The sequence below is a fragment of the Oncorhynchus keta genome, chromosome 22, assembly GCF_023373465.1.
Source record: "Oncorhynchus keta strain PuntledgeMale-10-30-2019 chromosome 22, Oket_V2, whole genome shotgun sequence".
In the NCBI taxonomy this organism is placed as follows: domain Eukaryota; kingdom Metazoa; phylum Chordata; class Actinopteri; order Salmoniformes; family Salmonidae; genus Oncorhynchus; species Oncorhynchus keta.
In genome coordinates this window covers 3,813,601-3,831,204 of record NC_068442.1, presented here as the reverse complement: position 1 = coordinate 3,831,204, position 17,604 = coordinate 3,813,601, and the positions used below count along the sequence as shown (strand labels likewise).

General features: G+C 43.1%; 1 protein-coding gene across 8 annotated transcripts in view; it reads right to left on the bottom strand.

Moving 5' to 3' along the window:
* The window catches only part of LOC118400937 (membrane-associated guanylate kinase, WW and PDZ domain-containing protein 2-like), a 230,215-nt gene that overhangs the window by 59,187 nt on the left and 153,424 nt on the right, over positions 1–17,604 (bottom strand). For 5 of the 8 annotated variants that reach the window (XM_052474705.1, XM_052474703.1, XM_052474704.1 and 2 more), the window contains exon 7: positions 9,901–9,972. The exons of the other annotated variants lie outside the window; for them this stretch is intronic. In XM_052474705.1, the coding sequence (XP_052330665.1) occupies positions 9,901–9,972 (72 nt within the window). The remainder of the gene's footprint in view (positions 1–9,900; positions 9,973–17,604) is intronic. 8 annotated transcript variants of the gene reach the window in all.

Below are 17,604 nucleotides of genomic sequence, written 5' to 3'. Positions count from 1 at the left end.
TTTGTTTTGTTCCTGTATTGAACATAGATCATCCCGTCTTCACTTTGATCAATTATATACGTTTAGAAATAGCTAAAGTTGTATTACAAAAGTAGTTTGAAATGTTTTGTTAAAGTTTACAGGTAACTTTTGAGATATTTTGTAGTAAGATGGAAGCGGTGTTTTTCTGGATCAAATGCGCCAAATAAATGAACATTTTGGATATATATCGACGGAATTAATCGAACAAAGGGACAATTTGTGATGTTTATGGGACATATAGGAGTTCCAACAAAAGAATCTTGTCAAATGCATGATTTATTTTATTTCTGCATTTTGTGTCGCGCCTGCAGAGTTGAAATATGCTACTCTCTCATTGTTTACTGTTGTGTCATCATCAGATAATAGCATCTTATGCTTTCCTCGAAAAGCCTTTTTGAAATTTGACATGTTGACTGGATTCACAATGAGTGTAGCTTTAATTTGCTATCTAGCATGTGTAATTTAATGAGTTGGATTTTTATAGAAATGTATTTGAATTTGGCGCTCTGCATTTTCCCTGGCTATTGGGAAAATGCAAGCGTCCCGCCTACCCCAGAGAGGTTAAACAGAAGGCGCTGTGAATTTTGGGCCTGCTCTAAAATATGTGATAGTTGGCTTCTAAAAGAGTTTGAAAAAGTGGGTGTGGTGTCAGTTTGTATCAGTTTGGTGTCAGAATGATATCTAATTGAATGATATCTAATTGACTGATGGACCAGTCAATTAGATATCATTCTGACACCAAACTGACACCATTCTGACACCAAACTGATACAAACTGACACCACACCCACCACACCCACTGACTTTTGTCCATTTGCAATATGTTTAAACAGTGAAAGACCATCACCAAATTTAATTCTGAAATCAACACCAACGAACGATGGAGAGGAACCAGAATCGCTACCCAGCCATGCCGAGTTTAATCGGACCAGTCAATTTTGCATTTCTGCAGTATTTTTGAGCATGTCAAATTCGTGATGGTAAATGCCCATTGAAACATATTGCAAATGGACAGCCGTGCACCTGGTGATTGTAATATGTTACCAGAAGCACATTTTTAAAATGTTTTTAATGCCTTTAGGGGGGAGCAAGGGGTCTACGGTTGGGTAGAGAGCACCCCACACCCACACCCCTGGTCATTTTGGATGTTTTTCAATTAAAAAAAAAAACAACAAGAGTCCCACTTCACCCTCATCATTTACATTTACATTTACATTTAAGTCATTTAGCAGACGCTCTTATCCAGAGCGACTTACAAATTGGTGCATTCACCTTATGACAAATAGACCATCTAGGTTGATTCATGGCTTAACCTAGTGCTATATATCATTTGGGCAGTATAAATAACATCTGGACATGGTTCACTGACTTTAAAGTTTGTAAACCGACTTTCTATGATCGTACATGGCAAATGGACATAACATCCTGATTTGGCCCTTTCAATACTATCATATTGCATTTGGACATTTCTTATGGCATTTGATAATGGTTCACTGACTTCTGACTTTGACTTCCTATGAAATCATATTGCAAATGGACAAAACATATGCCTTATGCACAATTTAAAAATTATGACAATAAAATATGACAAAAGTATGTTCATACAGTTCTTATACATGTGTAATTGACAAAAAAATATTTAAAAGTATCAAAAAACGGTCCAGAAAGAAGTTGTAAGAAGTTTTTGAAAAAAAATAATGTAATTGTCTAAGTTTTACTCTTGGATCTTGACTTGTGTTACGTTTGCAATGAGAGAATTTACCGTTGAGCGCGCTCGCCATCTATTGGATTTTTGCTGTGTGACACTTGACATTTGCCATATGGCATTTGCAATCAGTTTTGAATTAAACAACATCTATTTGAGTGGTATTGTACATCGTGTATATGTTTCATACGGTGTCAATAAGATCCCATTCATTTCAGGCCTATTTGAAGTTCCCATCTTGTGACTATCGAATTAGTATAGCGCCTCACAATCATCACACGCAATCATCATCACACGCACTGATTTCACCAAATCTTTCTTAAAAATAACTTTTCCTGGCCCTCCCTTCAAATCCCCATTTCACAGTTTCTCTCATTGAATTAACTCCGACATTGTCCTTTTTGCCTCCATGACTCCACGTTAATGTTTTCTGCCCAACACAAAAATTAGTTGGAGATTGGCGTGTAGGATCTATTTATTTAAAGGAAAACATCAATGTAGCCTATAGATATAAATTGGATATGACTTATGCATTTATTATTCTTTAAGGTGTTTTCTTTCTATTCAAGTCACCCTCCCACCTACCCGCCCTTCATCCACACAGTATTTCATGACCCTAAACAAGCCCACCCCGCAGATATAACTGCTGGACTGCGGGTTATGAGTAAACCCGCGCAACACTACTTTGGGACAATTGCAAAACGCCCCAATTGTCAACTGTTTCCTGAAAAGCCTGTTGTGGTACATGGAAATGTAACTGATCTTTCATACTCAACTCCAGTGCCAACAACTGTGTGTGGCAGGGAGGGCGCAGTGATGTCCAGGCGAAAGAAACTCAAAGGTGTGAGGGGAAGCCCAACTAGCCGCTGCACAAATCTCAGAGACAGAGATGCCCATGATGTGACAATTCCTCTAGTGGAATGCGCCCAGACACCAAGGGGAGACTGCATTCCCAGACAACTGTATGCCTTGGCGATAGCCTCCACTACCCAATGGGAGAAGTGTTGTAGGACAAATGCCTACCTCGAGCAGGGTAGGCAAAGTAAACAAACAGTTGGTCACAACTCCGGAATGGCCATGCAGATGCACAACGTGTTCAGTGGTCGCTGTTCAGTGTGTTCAGTGGCCAAGGTGAGCAACAGGGCCATCTTATAAGAAAGAGTTTAAAGATGCATCGTCTCCAGGTGTTTAAAGTAAACGCCCGTGAGCGCATTCAGAACAAGTGCCAAGTCCAACGGGGCAAATGGCTTGGAGCCTGGGTGGAGACTGCACCCTCCCTTCAAAAAACAATGAACCAGGGTGTGAGCCACAATTGTGACCTCACAAAGTCCTACAATGCATGCTGAGATCTCCGCCAAGGAGACCTTAACAGTGGATAAGTACTTGCCCTCATTGCGCAAGTTCTGTAGGAAGGAAAGAATGGCAGGGATGAAACCATGAAAGGGGATCCACTAGCAACTCTCACACCACCTCTCGAACAACGAAAGACCTCTTTTGGAGAAAACTCTGGCACTCTGAATCGTGGAGACCATGTTTGGAGGCAAGCCCACAGAGTCTAGGTTGTACCTCTCATGCCCAAGCCCAGAGACCAACTCGGGATGAGGGTGGAATATTTAGCCCTGTGCTGTGGGAGGTACCATGACTGCACGATACAATACCCACCAGCCTGGATTCCCGGGCCAAAGCAGGGCTATCAGAATGAGGGATAGACCATTCATTCTCACTATCCAGACTGGGGGTGATCAGGGCCATGGAAGGAAAAGCTCACATAAATCACATGGTAACTTGTGGGCCAGTGGGTACACGCCCAGAGGAGCCTTGTGATCTCTCATCACGAAGAGCAGGCAACAGTGCGTGTTGTCCTGCTATGTGACACAGATCAATGGCAGCTCTGCCGTAACATTCCCACACCTCCGACACCTTCGGGATGAATTTGCCACTCTCTTGGTAGGGGATTCCACACCTGGGTTTGGTCTGGCTGGCACATGTGTTGCACTGAGAGACAACAGATATCTAGATATCTCTCATCATAGAGTGAAGTTGACAGGAGCGTGTTCCTCCTTGGTGGTTAATATACGCCACCGTAGACATATGGTCCGAACTGACAAGGACATGCTAGCCCTGTAGGAACAGATGGAAGTGCCTGAGAGCTAGTAACACAATATAGAGCTCAAGAACATTGCTATGTATGTCTTCCGAGAGTCTGATCATATGGTGTTTGCCATACGCCTCTCGTAAACTGCCCCCATCCCTGTAGAAGCGGACGTCGTCACTATTTTGCGGGTGAGTACTCCCAGTGGGGCAGCCCTGCATCAAGACGAATGGTTCTATCCAGCATTGAGGTGATGATAGACACTTTGCAGAGAGAATCACTCGCGTGTGCTGGTGGAGAGATGGATTCAAGCGGAGTGAGGTTACCCAATGCCAAAAGTCTCATGAGGAGGAGGCCAAACATTTTACACGATTTAACCTGAAGCCTAGAGCGAGAAGGTGCAACAACAGCTGGGCTGTGAGCTCCTCTGCCTGAGCCCAAGTGTCCTCGCAGATCAACCAGCCATAGGCTATGCCCTAGGAGGCAACGCTTATATCTCCTATGCGCAGGATACTGAGCATTGCTCTGAGAGACAGATATTTGCTGCTCCGCCATTACTAGATCTCTCGCCAGAGAGTGAAGTTGCCGGGAATGCGCTCCTCCTTGGCAGTAGTGCCAGTTTGAGGGACGGGTTCAAGCGGAGTGAGGTTACAAAGACCAGAGAACATCCATAGATTTTCAGCTGAGTAGGTAAGAGCGAGCTTATGGCACTATTTATCCTGAAGCGCAGAGCGAGCAGGTGTGACTACAGCTGGGTGTCTGCACAGATCAACCGTAGTTAATGTATGTCAGGACTCTTAAGCCTCTCTCCCGTAGCATATCTCCCATAGGGAGGGCTAGGGTGGCTTTTAAAATTGTATCATATTACTCCAGTGCTAGCCTCCCTACACTGGCTTCCTGTCAAAGCAAGGGCTGATTTCAAGGTTTTACTGCCACCTACAAAGCATTACATGGGCTTGCTCCTACCTATCTTTCCGATTTGGTCCTGCCGTACGTACCTACACGTACGCTACGGTCACAAGACGCAGGTCTCCTTACTGTCTCTAGAATTTCTAAACAAACAGCTGGAGGCAGGGCTTTCTCCTATAGAGCTCCATTTTTATGGAATGGTCTGCCTACCCATGTGAGAAACGCAGACTCGGTCTCAACTTTAAGTCTTTATTTAAGATTCATCTCTTCAGTAAGTCCTATGATTGAGTGCAGTCTGGTCCAGGAGTGTGAAGGTGAACGGAAAGGCACTGGAGCAAAGAACCGCCCTTGCTGTCTCTGCCTGGCCGGTTCCCCTCTTTCCACTGTGATTCTCTGCCTCAACCCTATTACAGGGGCTGAGTCACTGGCTTACTGGTGCTATGCTATTCCATGCCATCCCTAGGAGGGGTGCGTCACTTGAATGGGTTGAGTCATTGACATGATCTTCCTGTCTGGGTTGGCGCTCCCCCCTTGGGTTTTGCCGTGGCGGAGATCTTTGTGGGCTATACTCGGCCTTGTCTCTGGACGGTAGGTTGGTGTTTGGAGATATCCCTCTAGTGGTGTGGGGGCTGTGCTTTGGCAAAGTGGGTGGGGTTATAGCCTGCATGTTTGGCCCTGTCCGGGGGTATTGTCGAATGGGGCCACAGTGTCTCCCGACCACTTCCGTCTCAGCCTCCAGTATTTATACTGTAGTAGTTAATGTGTCGGGGGGAGGGGGCCAGTCTGTTGTATCTGGAGTATTTCTCCTGTCTTATCCTGTGTCCTGTGTGAATTTAAGTATGCTCTCTCTAACTCTTTCTTTCATTCTTTCTCTCTCTCTGAGGACCTGAGCCCTAGGACCATGCCTCAGGACTACCTGGCCATGCTGCTGCTCCAGTTTCAACTTTTCTGCTTGCAGCTATGGAATCCTGACCAGTTCACCAGAGGTGCTACCTGTCCCAGACCTGCTGGTTTCCACTCTCTAGAGACAGCAGGAGCGGTAGAGATACTCTGAATCGGCTATGAAAAGCCAACTGGCATTTACTCCTGAGGTGGTGACCTGGCTATGTGATTATTGCAGCTCGATTGTTGACAATTACGATACCTTTTGGAGAAAAAAAATAAACAAGGAGGATGGGAATCACCCAAATCATTTGGGTTCCTGGATCATTTCACAGCATTATAAAACTGCGTTGAGACAATGCCTTATCAACGCCCCAAGCCCAGCTCACCTAATCCCTACCATGTAATGCAGTTGTCATAATGCTTGAGCAAATGTACATTATACCAGGGGCATTAGTAGATAATGTACGTCACCTAATTTATGTCCCTCTCACTGCCCTGAGTGCCTCTGCTGTTCCTACAGCTGTTGTATGCAGTAATCATGTGCCTATGAACCAAATGTATACTGTTAGCACTGAAGCAGTGTGCCCTAGGATGAAGTCCACTTTGTGCAGCTCACCATGCACTGACATAAATAACATGGGCATATCTACTTCTACTAAGCTTCCCAATAAAGCAATGAAAACAAGCAAGCACCCTGGAAGAAAAGTGCTCACAATAGCCCACGTTAACACATGTAGTTTAAGAAACTAGGTTCATGAAATCAATAATTTGCTAGTATCAGATGACATTCATATTCTGACTATCTCTGAAACACTTAGATAACACCTTTGATGATACAGTGGTAGCAATCCAAGGTTATAAAATTTACAGAAAATATAGAAATGCCAACAGTGGAGGTGTTTCTGTTTTATATTCAGAACTACATTCCTGTAAAGCTTAGGGGATCTCATGTTAAATACGTTTGAAGTAATATGGCTACACGTTCATCTGCCTCACCTAAAGCCCATTCTGTTGGGAAGCTGCTATAGACCACCAAAATGCTTGATAATATATGTGATATCAACAGAGAGGTATATTTGCTGGGTGATTTAAATATTGACTGGCTTTCATCAAGCTACCCACTCAAGAAAAAGCTTCAAACTGTAACCAGGTCCTGCAACCTGGTTCAGTCAATTTATCAGTCAATTTACCAGGGTAGTTACAAACAGCACAGGAATGAAATCATCAACATGTATTGATCGCATCTTTACGAATGCTAAAGAAATTTGCTTGAAAGCAGTATCCAGATCCATCGAGGTGTAATGATCACAATATAGTCGTCATATCTAAAAAAAAAAAAAAAAAAAAAAAATTATGTAAAAAAAATCCCGAAGGATGGGCCTAATATAGTGTATAAGAGGACATACAATAAATGGTGTAATGATTCCAATATTGATGGAAAGAATATTTGTTGGTCCATGGTGTGTAATGAAGAGCAAACAGACGCTATACTTGACACATTTATGAAATTGCTTATTCCAGTTGCTAATAAGCATGCACCCATTACGAAAATGACTGTAAAAACTTAAATCCCAGTGGATTGAAGAGGAATTGATCAATTGTATGGTTGAGAGGGATGAGACAAAAAGGAACGGCAGCGCAATTCATTTGTTAACGTATTGCAAATTGAGAAATCATGTGACTAAACTACACTATAAATTACATTAAAACAATTATAGTATAACGCTTTGGAGCACCTTAAATACAATTTTTGGGGGAAAAGGCAAACTCCGCTGCATCATTCATTGAATCAGATGGTTCATTCATCACAAAACCAACTGATAATTGCCAAACACTTTAATGATTTTTTTTCATTGGCGAGACGCTAACACTATTACATTCAAGTATATCTAACTAAATTATGAAAGACAAGCATTTTTTTCCCCCCGTAAAGTGAATGTGGAAGAGGTGAAAAAATTATTATTGTCTATCAACAATGACAAGCCACTGGGTCTGACAACTTGGATGGAAAATGACTGAGGAAAATAGCAGACGATATTGCCACAGAAAGTGTGTGCCCCCAGGATTGGAGGGAAGCAAAAGTAACTCCAATTCTTAACGATTACATCCATATCCATAACATGATGTTTGACAATATGGAGAGGGGTACAAGGTAACATTTTGTATTGGATTTGCCCCAAACATAACACTGTATTAAGGGCAAAAAGTGAATTGCTTTGCCAATTTTGTTGCAGTATTACTCTGGTGCCTTACAGGCTTCCTTCTTTTCACTCTGTCAGGTTATTATTGTGGAGTACTGCAATGTTGTTGATCGATTCTCCGATCACAGCCATTCACTATAGTCAATTGAAGCACCGGTGTGTCAATCTACAGTACCAGTAAAAAGTTGGCATACCTACTCATTCAAGGGTTTTTCTTTATTTTTACTATTTTCTACGTTGTAGAATATTAGTGAAGACATTTGAGATTCTTCAAGGTAGCCACCCTTTGCCTTGATGTCAGCTTTGCACACTCTTGGCATTCTCTCAACCAGCTTCAGGAGGTAGTCACCTGGAATGCATTTCAATTAACAGGTGTGCCTTGTTCAAAGTTAATTTGTGGAATTGCTTTCCTTCTTAATAATGCATTTGAGCCAATCAGTTGTGTTGTGACAAGGTAGGTGGGGTATACAGAAGATAGCCCTATTTGGTAAAAGACCAAATCCTTATTATGACAAGAACAGCTCAAATAAGCAACGAGAAATAACTGTCCAACATTACTTTAAGACATGGCCAGTCAATTTGGAAAATGTCAAGAACGTTGACAATTTCTTAAGTCCAGTCGCAAGAACCATCAAGCTCTATGATGGCCACAGGAAAGGAAGACCCAGAGTTACCTCTGCTGCAGAGGATAAAATTATTTACATTATTTTGGCTGCAATCTGAGGTGCAGTTACCTGCACTGTTCTGTGAAGGGAGTTGTACACAGGGTTGTACGAGATCTTCAGTTTCTTGACAATTTCTCACATGGAATAGCCTTCATTTCTCAGAACAAGAATAGACTGATGAGTTTCAGAATAAAGTGCTTTGTTTCAGGACATTTTGAGCCTGTAATCGAACCCACAAATGTTGATGCTCCAGATACTCAACTAGTCAATAGTAATTTACAACATTGACAATGTCTACACTGTATTTCTGATAAATTTGGTGTTATTGTAATGGACATCAAAATCACCTTTCCTTTAAAAAAAAAACAAGGACATTTCTAAGTGACACCAAACTTTTAAACGGAAGGCTAGGTATTACAGACTGTCAGGGGAGGTTTAAAATGTCAGTGAATACACTTGCCAGTTGGTCTGCGCATGCTTTGAGTACATGTCCTGGTAATCCGTCTGGCTCTGCGGCTTTGTGAATGTTGACCTGTTTAAAGGTCTTTCTCACATCGGCTACCAAGAGTGTTATCACACAGTCATCTGGAACAGCTGGTGCTCTCATGCAAGCAGAAAAGGTATTTAGCTTGTTTGGTAGGCTCGCGTCATTGAGCAGCTTGTGGCTGGGTTTCCCTTTGTAGTCCGTAATAGTTTTCAAGCCCTGCCACATCCGACAAGCATCAGAGCCGGTGTAGTAGGATTCAATCTTAATGGCTCATCTGAGGGCGTAGCAGAATTTCTTATAAGCGTCTGGGTTAGTGTCCCACTCTTTGAAAGCGGCAGCTCTAGCCTTTAGCTTGATGCGGATGTTGCCTGTAATCCATGGATTCTGGTTGGGTTATGTACATACGGTTACTGTGGGGACGACGTCCTCGATGCACTTATTGATGAAGCCAGTGACTGAGGTGGTATAGTCCTCAATGCCATTGAATGAATCCCAGAACATATTCCAGCCTGTGCTAGCAAAACAGTCCTGTAGTTTAGCATCTGCTTCATCTGACCACTGGTGCTTCCTGCTTAAATGTTTGCTTGTCAGCAGGAATCAGGAGGATAGAATTATGGACAGACTTTCCAAATGGTGGGCAAGGGAGAGCTTTGTATGCATCTCTGTGTGTGGAGTAAAGGTGCGCTGAATGAGCGCTTTCCTGTTTGCTTAAGGCAGTATACAACTCATTGATTGTGGTTTTAGTGCCAGCAACAGCCTTTAGAAGTATGTAGACATCTACGAAAAATACAGATGAAAACTCTCTAGGTAGATAGTGTGGTCTACAGCTTATCATGAGATACTCTACCACAGGTGAGCAAAACCTTGAGACTTCCTTAGATATCGTGCACCAGCTGGTGTTTACATAAATGCATAGGCCCCCGCCCGTGTCTTACCAGAGGCTGCTGTTCTGTCCTGCCGATAGAGCGCATGCTGTATGTTATTAATGTCGTCTTTCAGCCGTGACTCTGTGAAACATAAGATATTACAGTTTTTAATGTCCCATTGGTAGGATAAATGTGCTTTCAGTTTGTCCCATATAGCGATTGCAAGTTAGCCAGCAGGACAGAGGGCAAGGGCAGATTAGCCACTCATCACCTGACACTCACAAGGCACCCTGATCTCTTTCTGATGGATCTCCATTTCCTTCTCCAGTGAATAACGAGGATCTGGGCCTGGCCGGGTGTCTGTACTATATACCTCCCATCTGACTCATTGCAGAATAACTATTTGTCCAGTTTGAGATGAGCAATCGCAGTTCTGATGTCCAGAAGCTCTATTCGGTAATAATAGACGGTAGCAGCAACATTATGTACAAAACAAGTTACGAACAACACGAAAAAACAAACAAATCTCATGGTTGGTGAGCATGAGCCGATAAGACGGTAGAATTCCCCTCCGGAGCCATCATAGGGAGCAATACCTGATATTGACAAATATACACATTCCCCCGCCCCTCGTCTTGCCAGACATAGCTTCTCTGGTCTGCTGATGCATGGAAAATTCCGCTAGCTCTATATTATCCGTGTCCTTGTTCAGCCACGACTCGGTGAAACATAAGATATTACAGCATTTAACTTCTTGCGACTAGGTGGCGCTATTAAAATTTTGGGATGAAAAACGTTCCCGTTCTAAACAAGATATTTTTTCACGAAAAGATGCTTGACTATATGCATATAATTGACAGATTTGCAAAGTTTCCAAAACTGCAAAGATATTGTCTGTGAGCGCCGAAGAACTGATGTTACAGGCGAAACCTTGATAAAAATCCAACCAGGAAGTGCCGCATTTTTTGAAACCGCCTCATGCCAATGACTCCTTATATGGCTGTGAATGAGCTACGAATGAGCTTACGTTTTCCACGTATTCCCCAACGTGTCTACAGCATTGTGACGTCTTTTTAGGCATTTCCATTGAAGAATGGCCGTAAGGGAGCATATATAGCATGTGGTCACATGGTGTCTCCCGCAGAAAATCTTGCGTAAATACTGAGGTAGCCATTTTTCCAATCGCTTCTTATGAGAAACCAATTGCCTCGACGGATATATTATTGAATATATTTGTTAAAAACACCTTGAGGATGGATCCTAAACAACGTTTGCCTTGTTTCTGTTGATATTATGTAGCTAATTAATCATATATAATTAATAAACGTTTGACGTTGTAGTAGTAGCATTTTCCGGTCAATTTCTCAGCCAAGCATGATGAAGAAACATTTCGTGAAAATGTTGCCTGCTGCCAGCAGAGCCTAGCATAACATTATGCCATGATAAACTTACACAAATGCTTGTCTAGCGTTGGCTGTAACGCATATTTTGAAAATCTAAGATGACAGTGTTGTTAACAAAAGGCTAAGCTTGTGTTTGGATATATTTTATTCATTTCATTTGCGATTTTCATGAATAGGAAAAGTTTCTAGTGGTATTTATGTCCACTGCGTTATGCTAATGCATTTGAGGCTATGATAACGCTCCCGGATACGGGATTGCTAGTCGCAAAAGGTTAATGTCCTGTTGGTAGGATAGTCTTGATCGCATGTCATCCATTTTGTTTTTCCAATGATTGCAAGTTGGTCGATAGAACAGATGGTAGTCGAGATTTACCCACTCGCCTACAAATTCTCAGAAGGAAGCCTAACCTCCGCCCCTTTTTCTCTGTCTTCTCTTCACATAAATCACGGGGATTTGGGCCCGTTCCCGAGAAAGCAGTATATCCTTCGCATAGGACGAGTTAAAGAATGAATCTTTGTCCAGTTCGAGGTGAATAATCGCTGTTCTGATGTTCTGAAGTTATTTTCGGTCATAGCAGACGGTAGCAGCATCATTATGTACAAAATAAGCAAATAAAATATGTTACAAGAATCACAAAAAAACTAACAAAATAGAACAGCAGCCATCCCCTCCGGCGCCATTCTCTCAAAGACTGTGTGCTAGATCTGTGGTGACAAGCCTTTGAACTATGAGTCAGCTAAAGCATTTACTGTGAATGGTTCATACACCAACTAAAGTCTATGCACAAATACATCTCATGCACACACACTGTCACCCATCACATCTCACTCAAAACACAGCAGGAGAGCGAGCGACTGACAAAGGGAGACGTAAAAACAAAGACAATGAAAAAGAAGGGGGGGGAAAAAGGAAGAGAAAAAGGATGAGAGAACAGAGATGGGGTGAGGAAAAGCAGATGAAAGTAAACATGCATGTTGTTCTGCCTACGTTTTTGAAACTGACGCTCAAGGACATCCCAGAATCCTTCAGTCAGACTGGCAGCAAACAACAACATTGGGGCTTTGTACCAATACTACAGAGGATTTTCTTCCTATATCCTAAACCTTTTCCAAGAGGTCCTATTCCCTTCCTTCCCTATGTCCTATTTCCTTCATTTTCTAAGTCTTGAATAAACCCTCCCCTTCATTTACAATGTCCTATTCTCTTTCCTTTCTTTTCAAATCAAAACAGCATATTGGTTCCGAAACACAGATTTGCAGATGTTATCTCAGGTGCAACAAAATGCTTGTATTTCTAGCTTCAACAGTGCAGTAATACCTAGGAATATACACATATACGGGGCACAGGGTAGCCTAGTGGTTCGAGCGTTGGACTAGTAACCCGAAGGTTGCAAGTTCAAATCAGTTGACAGTGCATGTCAGAGCAAAAACCAAGTCATGAGGTCGAAGGAATTGTAGAGAGCTCCGAGACAGGATTGTGTCGAGGCACAGATCTGGGGAAGGGTACCAAAACATTTCTTCAGCATTGAAGGTCCAAGAACATAGTGGCCTCCATCATTCTTCAATGGAAGAAGTTTGGAACCACAAAGACTATTCCTAGAGCTGCCCCCAGGCAAACTGTGCAATCGGGGGAGAAGGGTCTTGGTCAGGGAGGGGAGGGGATGACAAATGCCAAGCGTCACATCTAGCACCATCCCCAAAGTGAGGCATGGTGGTAGCAGCATCATACTGTGGAGATGTTTTTCAGCGGCAGGGACTGGGAAACTAGTCCGGATTGCGACAAAAAGAGCAAAGTACAGAAAGATCCTTGATGAAATCCTGCTTAGGACCTCATTTGGAGGCAAAGTTTCAACTTAAAACAGGACAACGGCCTTAAGCACACAGCCAAGACAATGCAGGCGTGGTCGGGACAAGTCTCTGAATATCCTTGAGTGGCCCAGCCAGAGCCCGGACTTGAATCTGATCGAACAGAGAGACACCTGAAAATACCTTTCCAGCAACACTCCCCATCCAACCTGACAGTGCTTGAGAGGATCTGCAGAAAAGAATGGGTGAACTCTCCAAATACAGGTGTGCCAAGCTTGTCGTGTCATACCCAAGAAGACTCAAGGCTGTAATCGGTGCAAAAGCTTCTTCAGCAAAGTACTGAGTAAAGGGTCTGAATACTTATGTAATTTTGCACGCCCAATTTTTCAGTTTTTGATTTGTTAAAAAAGTTTGAAATATCCAATAAATGTCGTTCCACTTCATGATTGTGTCCCACTTGATGTTGATTCTTCACAAAAAAATACAGGTTTATATCTTTATGTTTGAAGCCTGAAATGTGGCAAAAGGTCGCAAATTTCAAGGGGGGCGAATACTTTCGCAAAGCACTGTAAATGTGATATTGCTGGTTTCCATTTTTTTTAAATGAGCAAACATTTCTAAAAACCCGTTTTTGCTTTGTCATTATGGGGTATTATGTGTAGATTTTCTGAGGGGAAAAACTATTTAATACACTTTAGAATAAGGCAGTAACCTAACAAAATGTGGAAAAAGTCAACGGGACTGAATACTTTTCAAATGCACTGTATAATGTATTCTAGTCAAGGCCTATACTATTTAACTATTGCTGTACATATACTGTTCTTCAGATATGACATTATATCCATATACTGTCCATATTTTCTATACATTCATCACTCATATTTCTATGTTTCTTTTACTGTTTAGATTTGTGTGTATTGTTAGATATTACTGCACTGTTGGAGCTAGGCTCACAAGCATTTCACTACACCCGCAATAACATCTGCTAAATCTGTGTATGTGACCAATACAATTTGATTTTATTTGACCTGTTTCAAGTTCACATTACTCACATTACACATTACACATGTCTCTCCCGACTTCGCATCGTAGTAGCAGCGTGTGAAGTAGCTAGCTAGCCCCCTGGTAATTCCATTTAACTTTGTCCAGTCGAAACAAGATGTCGTTATAGGGAAGGGGGAGAAAAAGCAGCACAAGCCTAGCAAAGCTTTCCCTGCCAATTGCAGGCATTACATCCAGTTTGATTCATATTGGCTCTGTGCTACTTGCCTCAGCGTAGACCACACTTTGCGGCTCTTGTTGACCCCATTAGCTGTGTGCATTATGCTAAACTGGGCCCCGGTGTCATTCATCGTAAAGTATGTAGAAAGCATTGCTCAGGCCTCGCTCTTGCTCAAAGATGACTCCGTTGAGAACAAGGTCACAGAGCAGGGAAGAGACTATACAGTCTTCCATTCCGCTTGAGCTCTTGACAAATTCAGAGGTCTCCTATCTTTCCCAGGGGCTCTGGACCTTTCTGATTAATTTGAAAGTGATAAAGGTAATTCCATATCCATCCGACAACGTGTACCAGCCTTCCCAGACTGTATGTCATTGATGGAGTCTTACTGGGCAGAGCCACTTTCTCTGGTGACTGGCTACCCCCACTTGGATTTTTATGGCATATTGGGAGCTCCTCTGACCTTGAAAACCAGAGTCTCCTCAGGAGATCTGCGTCAGGTCACACGAGCCCCCCACCTGAAGACTCATAAGTTGCTGTTGGGGTGGGTCAACACCATTGTTTCCCCCAGTTCAGCTCTCTAATAAATAGTTCCTATCATATCCAGGCCCACGGGCTGAGGGTGATGGTTCAGAATGTTCCTACTCAAAACACAATTACCTCTCGAGGGCTACTTGGTCCAGCCAACAGACCTGGCAGGTTACTCGACCCTTCCCAGGGACAGGTTGCCCACATGCTCAGTCACCCAGGTGGGGCGGCCGCCACAGGGTTCCCCTTTTCTCCTCAGGAAGCAGGTGAGTTTCCCTTGCTCTTCACAGGGAGAAATGGCATACATGTGCAGTCTCGGTAAAATGCACCGTAGGTCAGGGGTAGAGACTACCTGGGAATAGTGCAGTCCACTGCACAGTGGAATGCGATCTGAGCCCTCAGACACAAGATGCAGTCTCTGTTGGAGAAGGGAGCCACACGTGTGGTGCCGAGGGAGGAAGCTCACGAGGTCTTCTTCAGCCACTACTTCTTGGACCCCAAATGGAATGCTTATTTCCACATCAGTTTATCCTGCACACAGGAGATATGAGGTTTGCCTCCATTCGGTCTGTTCCTAGCCCCACGGACATACACAAAGTGTGCTAAATCCCCCCTAGCCCTGCCTACGTGGGAGAGGCTATGGGAAAGAGGCTTAAGAGTCCTGACGTAAAGCGACTACGATTTATCTGCGCAGACACTCAGGCTCAGTCAGCGGAACACACAGTCCAGCCATTGTCGCATCTGCTCGCTCTAGTCTTCAGAATAAATTGGGCCATAAGCTTGCTCTTACCAACCCATCAGAAAATCTATGGATTGTCTCTAGTCTTTGTAACCTGTCGTGTAGCCCTCACCGTGGAGAGAGTGACGGCTTTCTCCACTGACTCTCAGTGTGACTTACTGGATGTTTGTCTGAGGCGTCTTGGGCTCATGGCCTCCATGATTGTGGATTGTGGAGGCTCTTGGCCTCCTCCTCATGAGAGACTTCCAGCATTGGGTGACCTCACTCTGCTTAAACCCATCTCTCTACCTGCACTACTGCCAAGGAAGAGTGCAATCTCGGCAAATTCACTGTCTGGCGAGAGACATCTTGTTATGGAGGGAGCAGGGAACATCTGTTGTTTCTCAGAGCAACATATGTGTCAGGCAGACTAAACTCAGGAGTTTATCCTGCACACAGGAGATATGAGGTTTACCTCCTAGGGCATAGCCTACGGTTATATCACCTTAAAATTTGGTCTTTCCATGGCAGGTATTCACGAAGTGTGACGAAGCGGCCCTAGCCCCCCTATGAGGGAGAGGCTAAATATTTCTGACGTACAACGACGACTGGTTGATCTATGCGGACACTCGGCCTCCAGCAGCAGAGCTGTTGTCGCACCTGCTCACTCTAGGCTTAAGAATATATCGTGCCAAAAGTTTGCTCCTACTGACCCAGTAGAAAATCTATTTGGGATTGTCGCTGGATTCTGCAACTTCTCAAGTCGCCCTTACCATAGAGAGAGTTTCACCCAGCAACATCCGTCACCTGCTGGATGTGTCTGAGGCTTCTTGGGCTGATGGCCTCCATTATTTTTGTTGTAGTCCCGCTTGGCCTCCTCCTCGTGAGTGACTTCCGGTGTTGGATGAACTCACTCCACTTAGCTGTCCACCGGCACAGACGCATGCGTCTCTCTGCAAAGTGTCTTGAGCACATAACTCAAGTCCTGAATTCACTCATTTAAATCACTCTCAAACACTTCAGGGTTGGAGAGATCCATTCCTCTTGATGCAGGGCTGCCCTACTGGAAGTCCTCATGTGCAAAGTAGTGATGACGGATGCGTGGCAGTCCCACTTGATCTCCTCCTCATGAGAGACTTCCAGAATTGGGTGGCATTGTGTTGTGTGACCATTTTAGAGTGGCCTTTTACTGTCCCCAGCACAAGGTGCACCTGTGTAATGATCATACTTTTTAATCAGCTTATTGATATGGCACACTTGTCAAGTGTATGGATCATCTTGGCTCATTAAAAAAGTGCTCATTAACAGGGATGTAAACTAATTTGTATACAAAATTTGAGAGAAATAAGCTTTTGTGCGTATGGAAAATGTGTGGGATCTTTTATTTCAGCTCATGAAACATGGGATCAACACTTTACATGTTGCATTTATATTTTGGTTCAGTGTATTTCCATGCAAAAAGCCAATACCTTAAAAAGGATATATAATTCACAATAAAAAGTGACATTGGTTGGAAGGAACCACATGATAATGGATCCTTATCTTTCTTTTTAAGCAGGGTGATTGTAGCCAAACATGGTGATTGGGTAAGTTACATTTTCTCTATAGCTGCTGTGAGCATAAGTAACATAGGCTTCAGTAATTTGGGATGAAAGTGTATGTAGAATTCCACTGGTAATCCATCATTACCAGGTGATTTACCATTTTGTAAATGTAATGGCCTCCACCAGCTCACCTAGGGAAATGTTTCTATCCATATACATTTTCTCCAGTTCACTTATAATTGGTAAATGTACCTTATTTAGGAAATATCTTTCTTTGAACTTTTGTTTTCAGGTTGATAAAAGTTTGTGATAAAAAATGTTTTAAAGACTTGAGTTCATTTCAGAAGAATCTATTCTCATGCTACCATCTCGGGTTTTAATGCAAATCTGCCATTTTCAACCCATGTACTGGTTGTGAGTATAAAGGGCTACAGCTTAAAATACAGAATAAAATATTGTTATGTCACATGATCGCACAAAACACAGGGCCCTCCCTGTCTTATTGCCCTTGTCCTTCATTTCCCTTGACCTTTCTGCTGTAGAAGGACATGTACT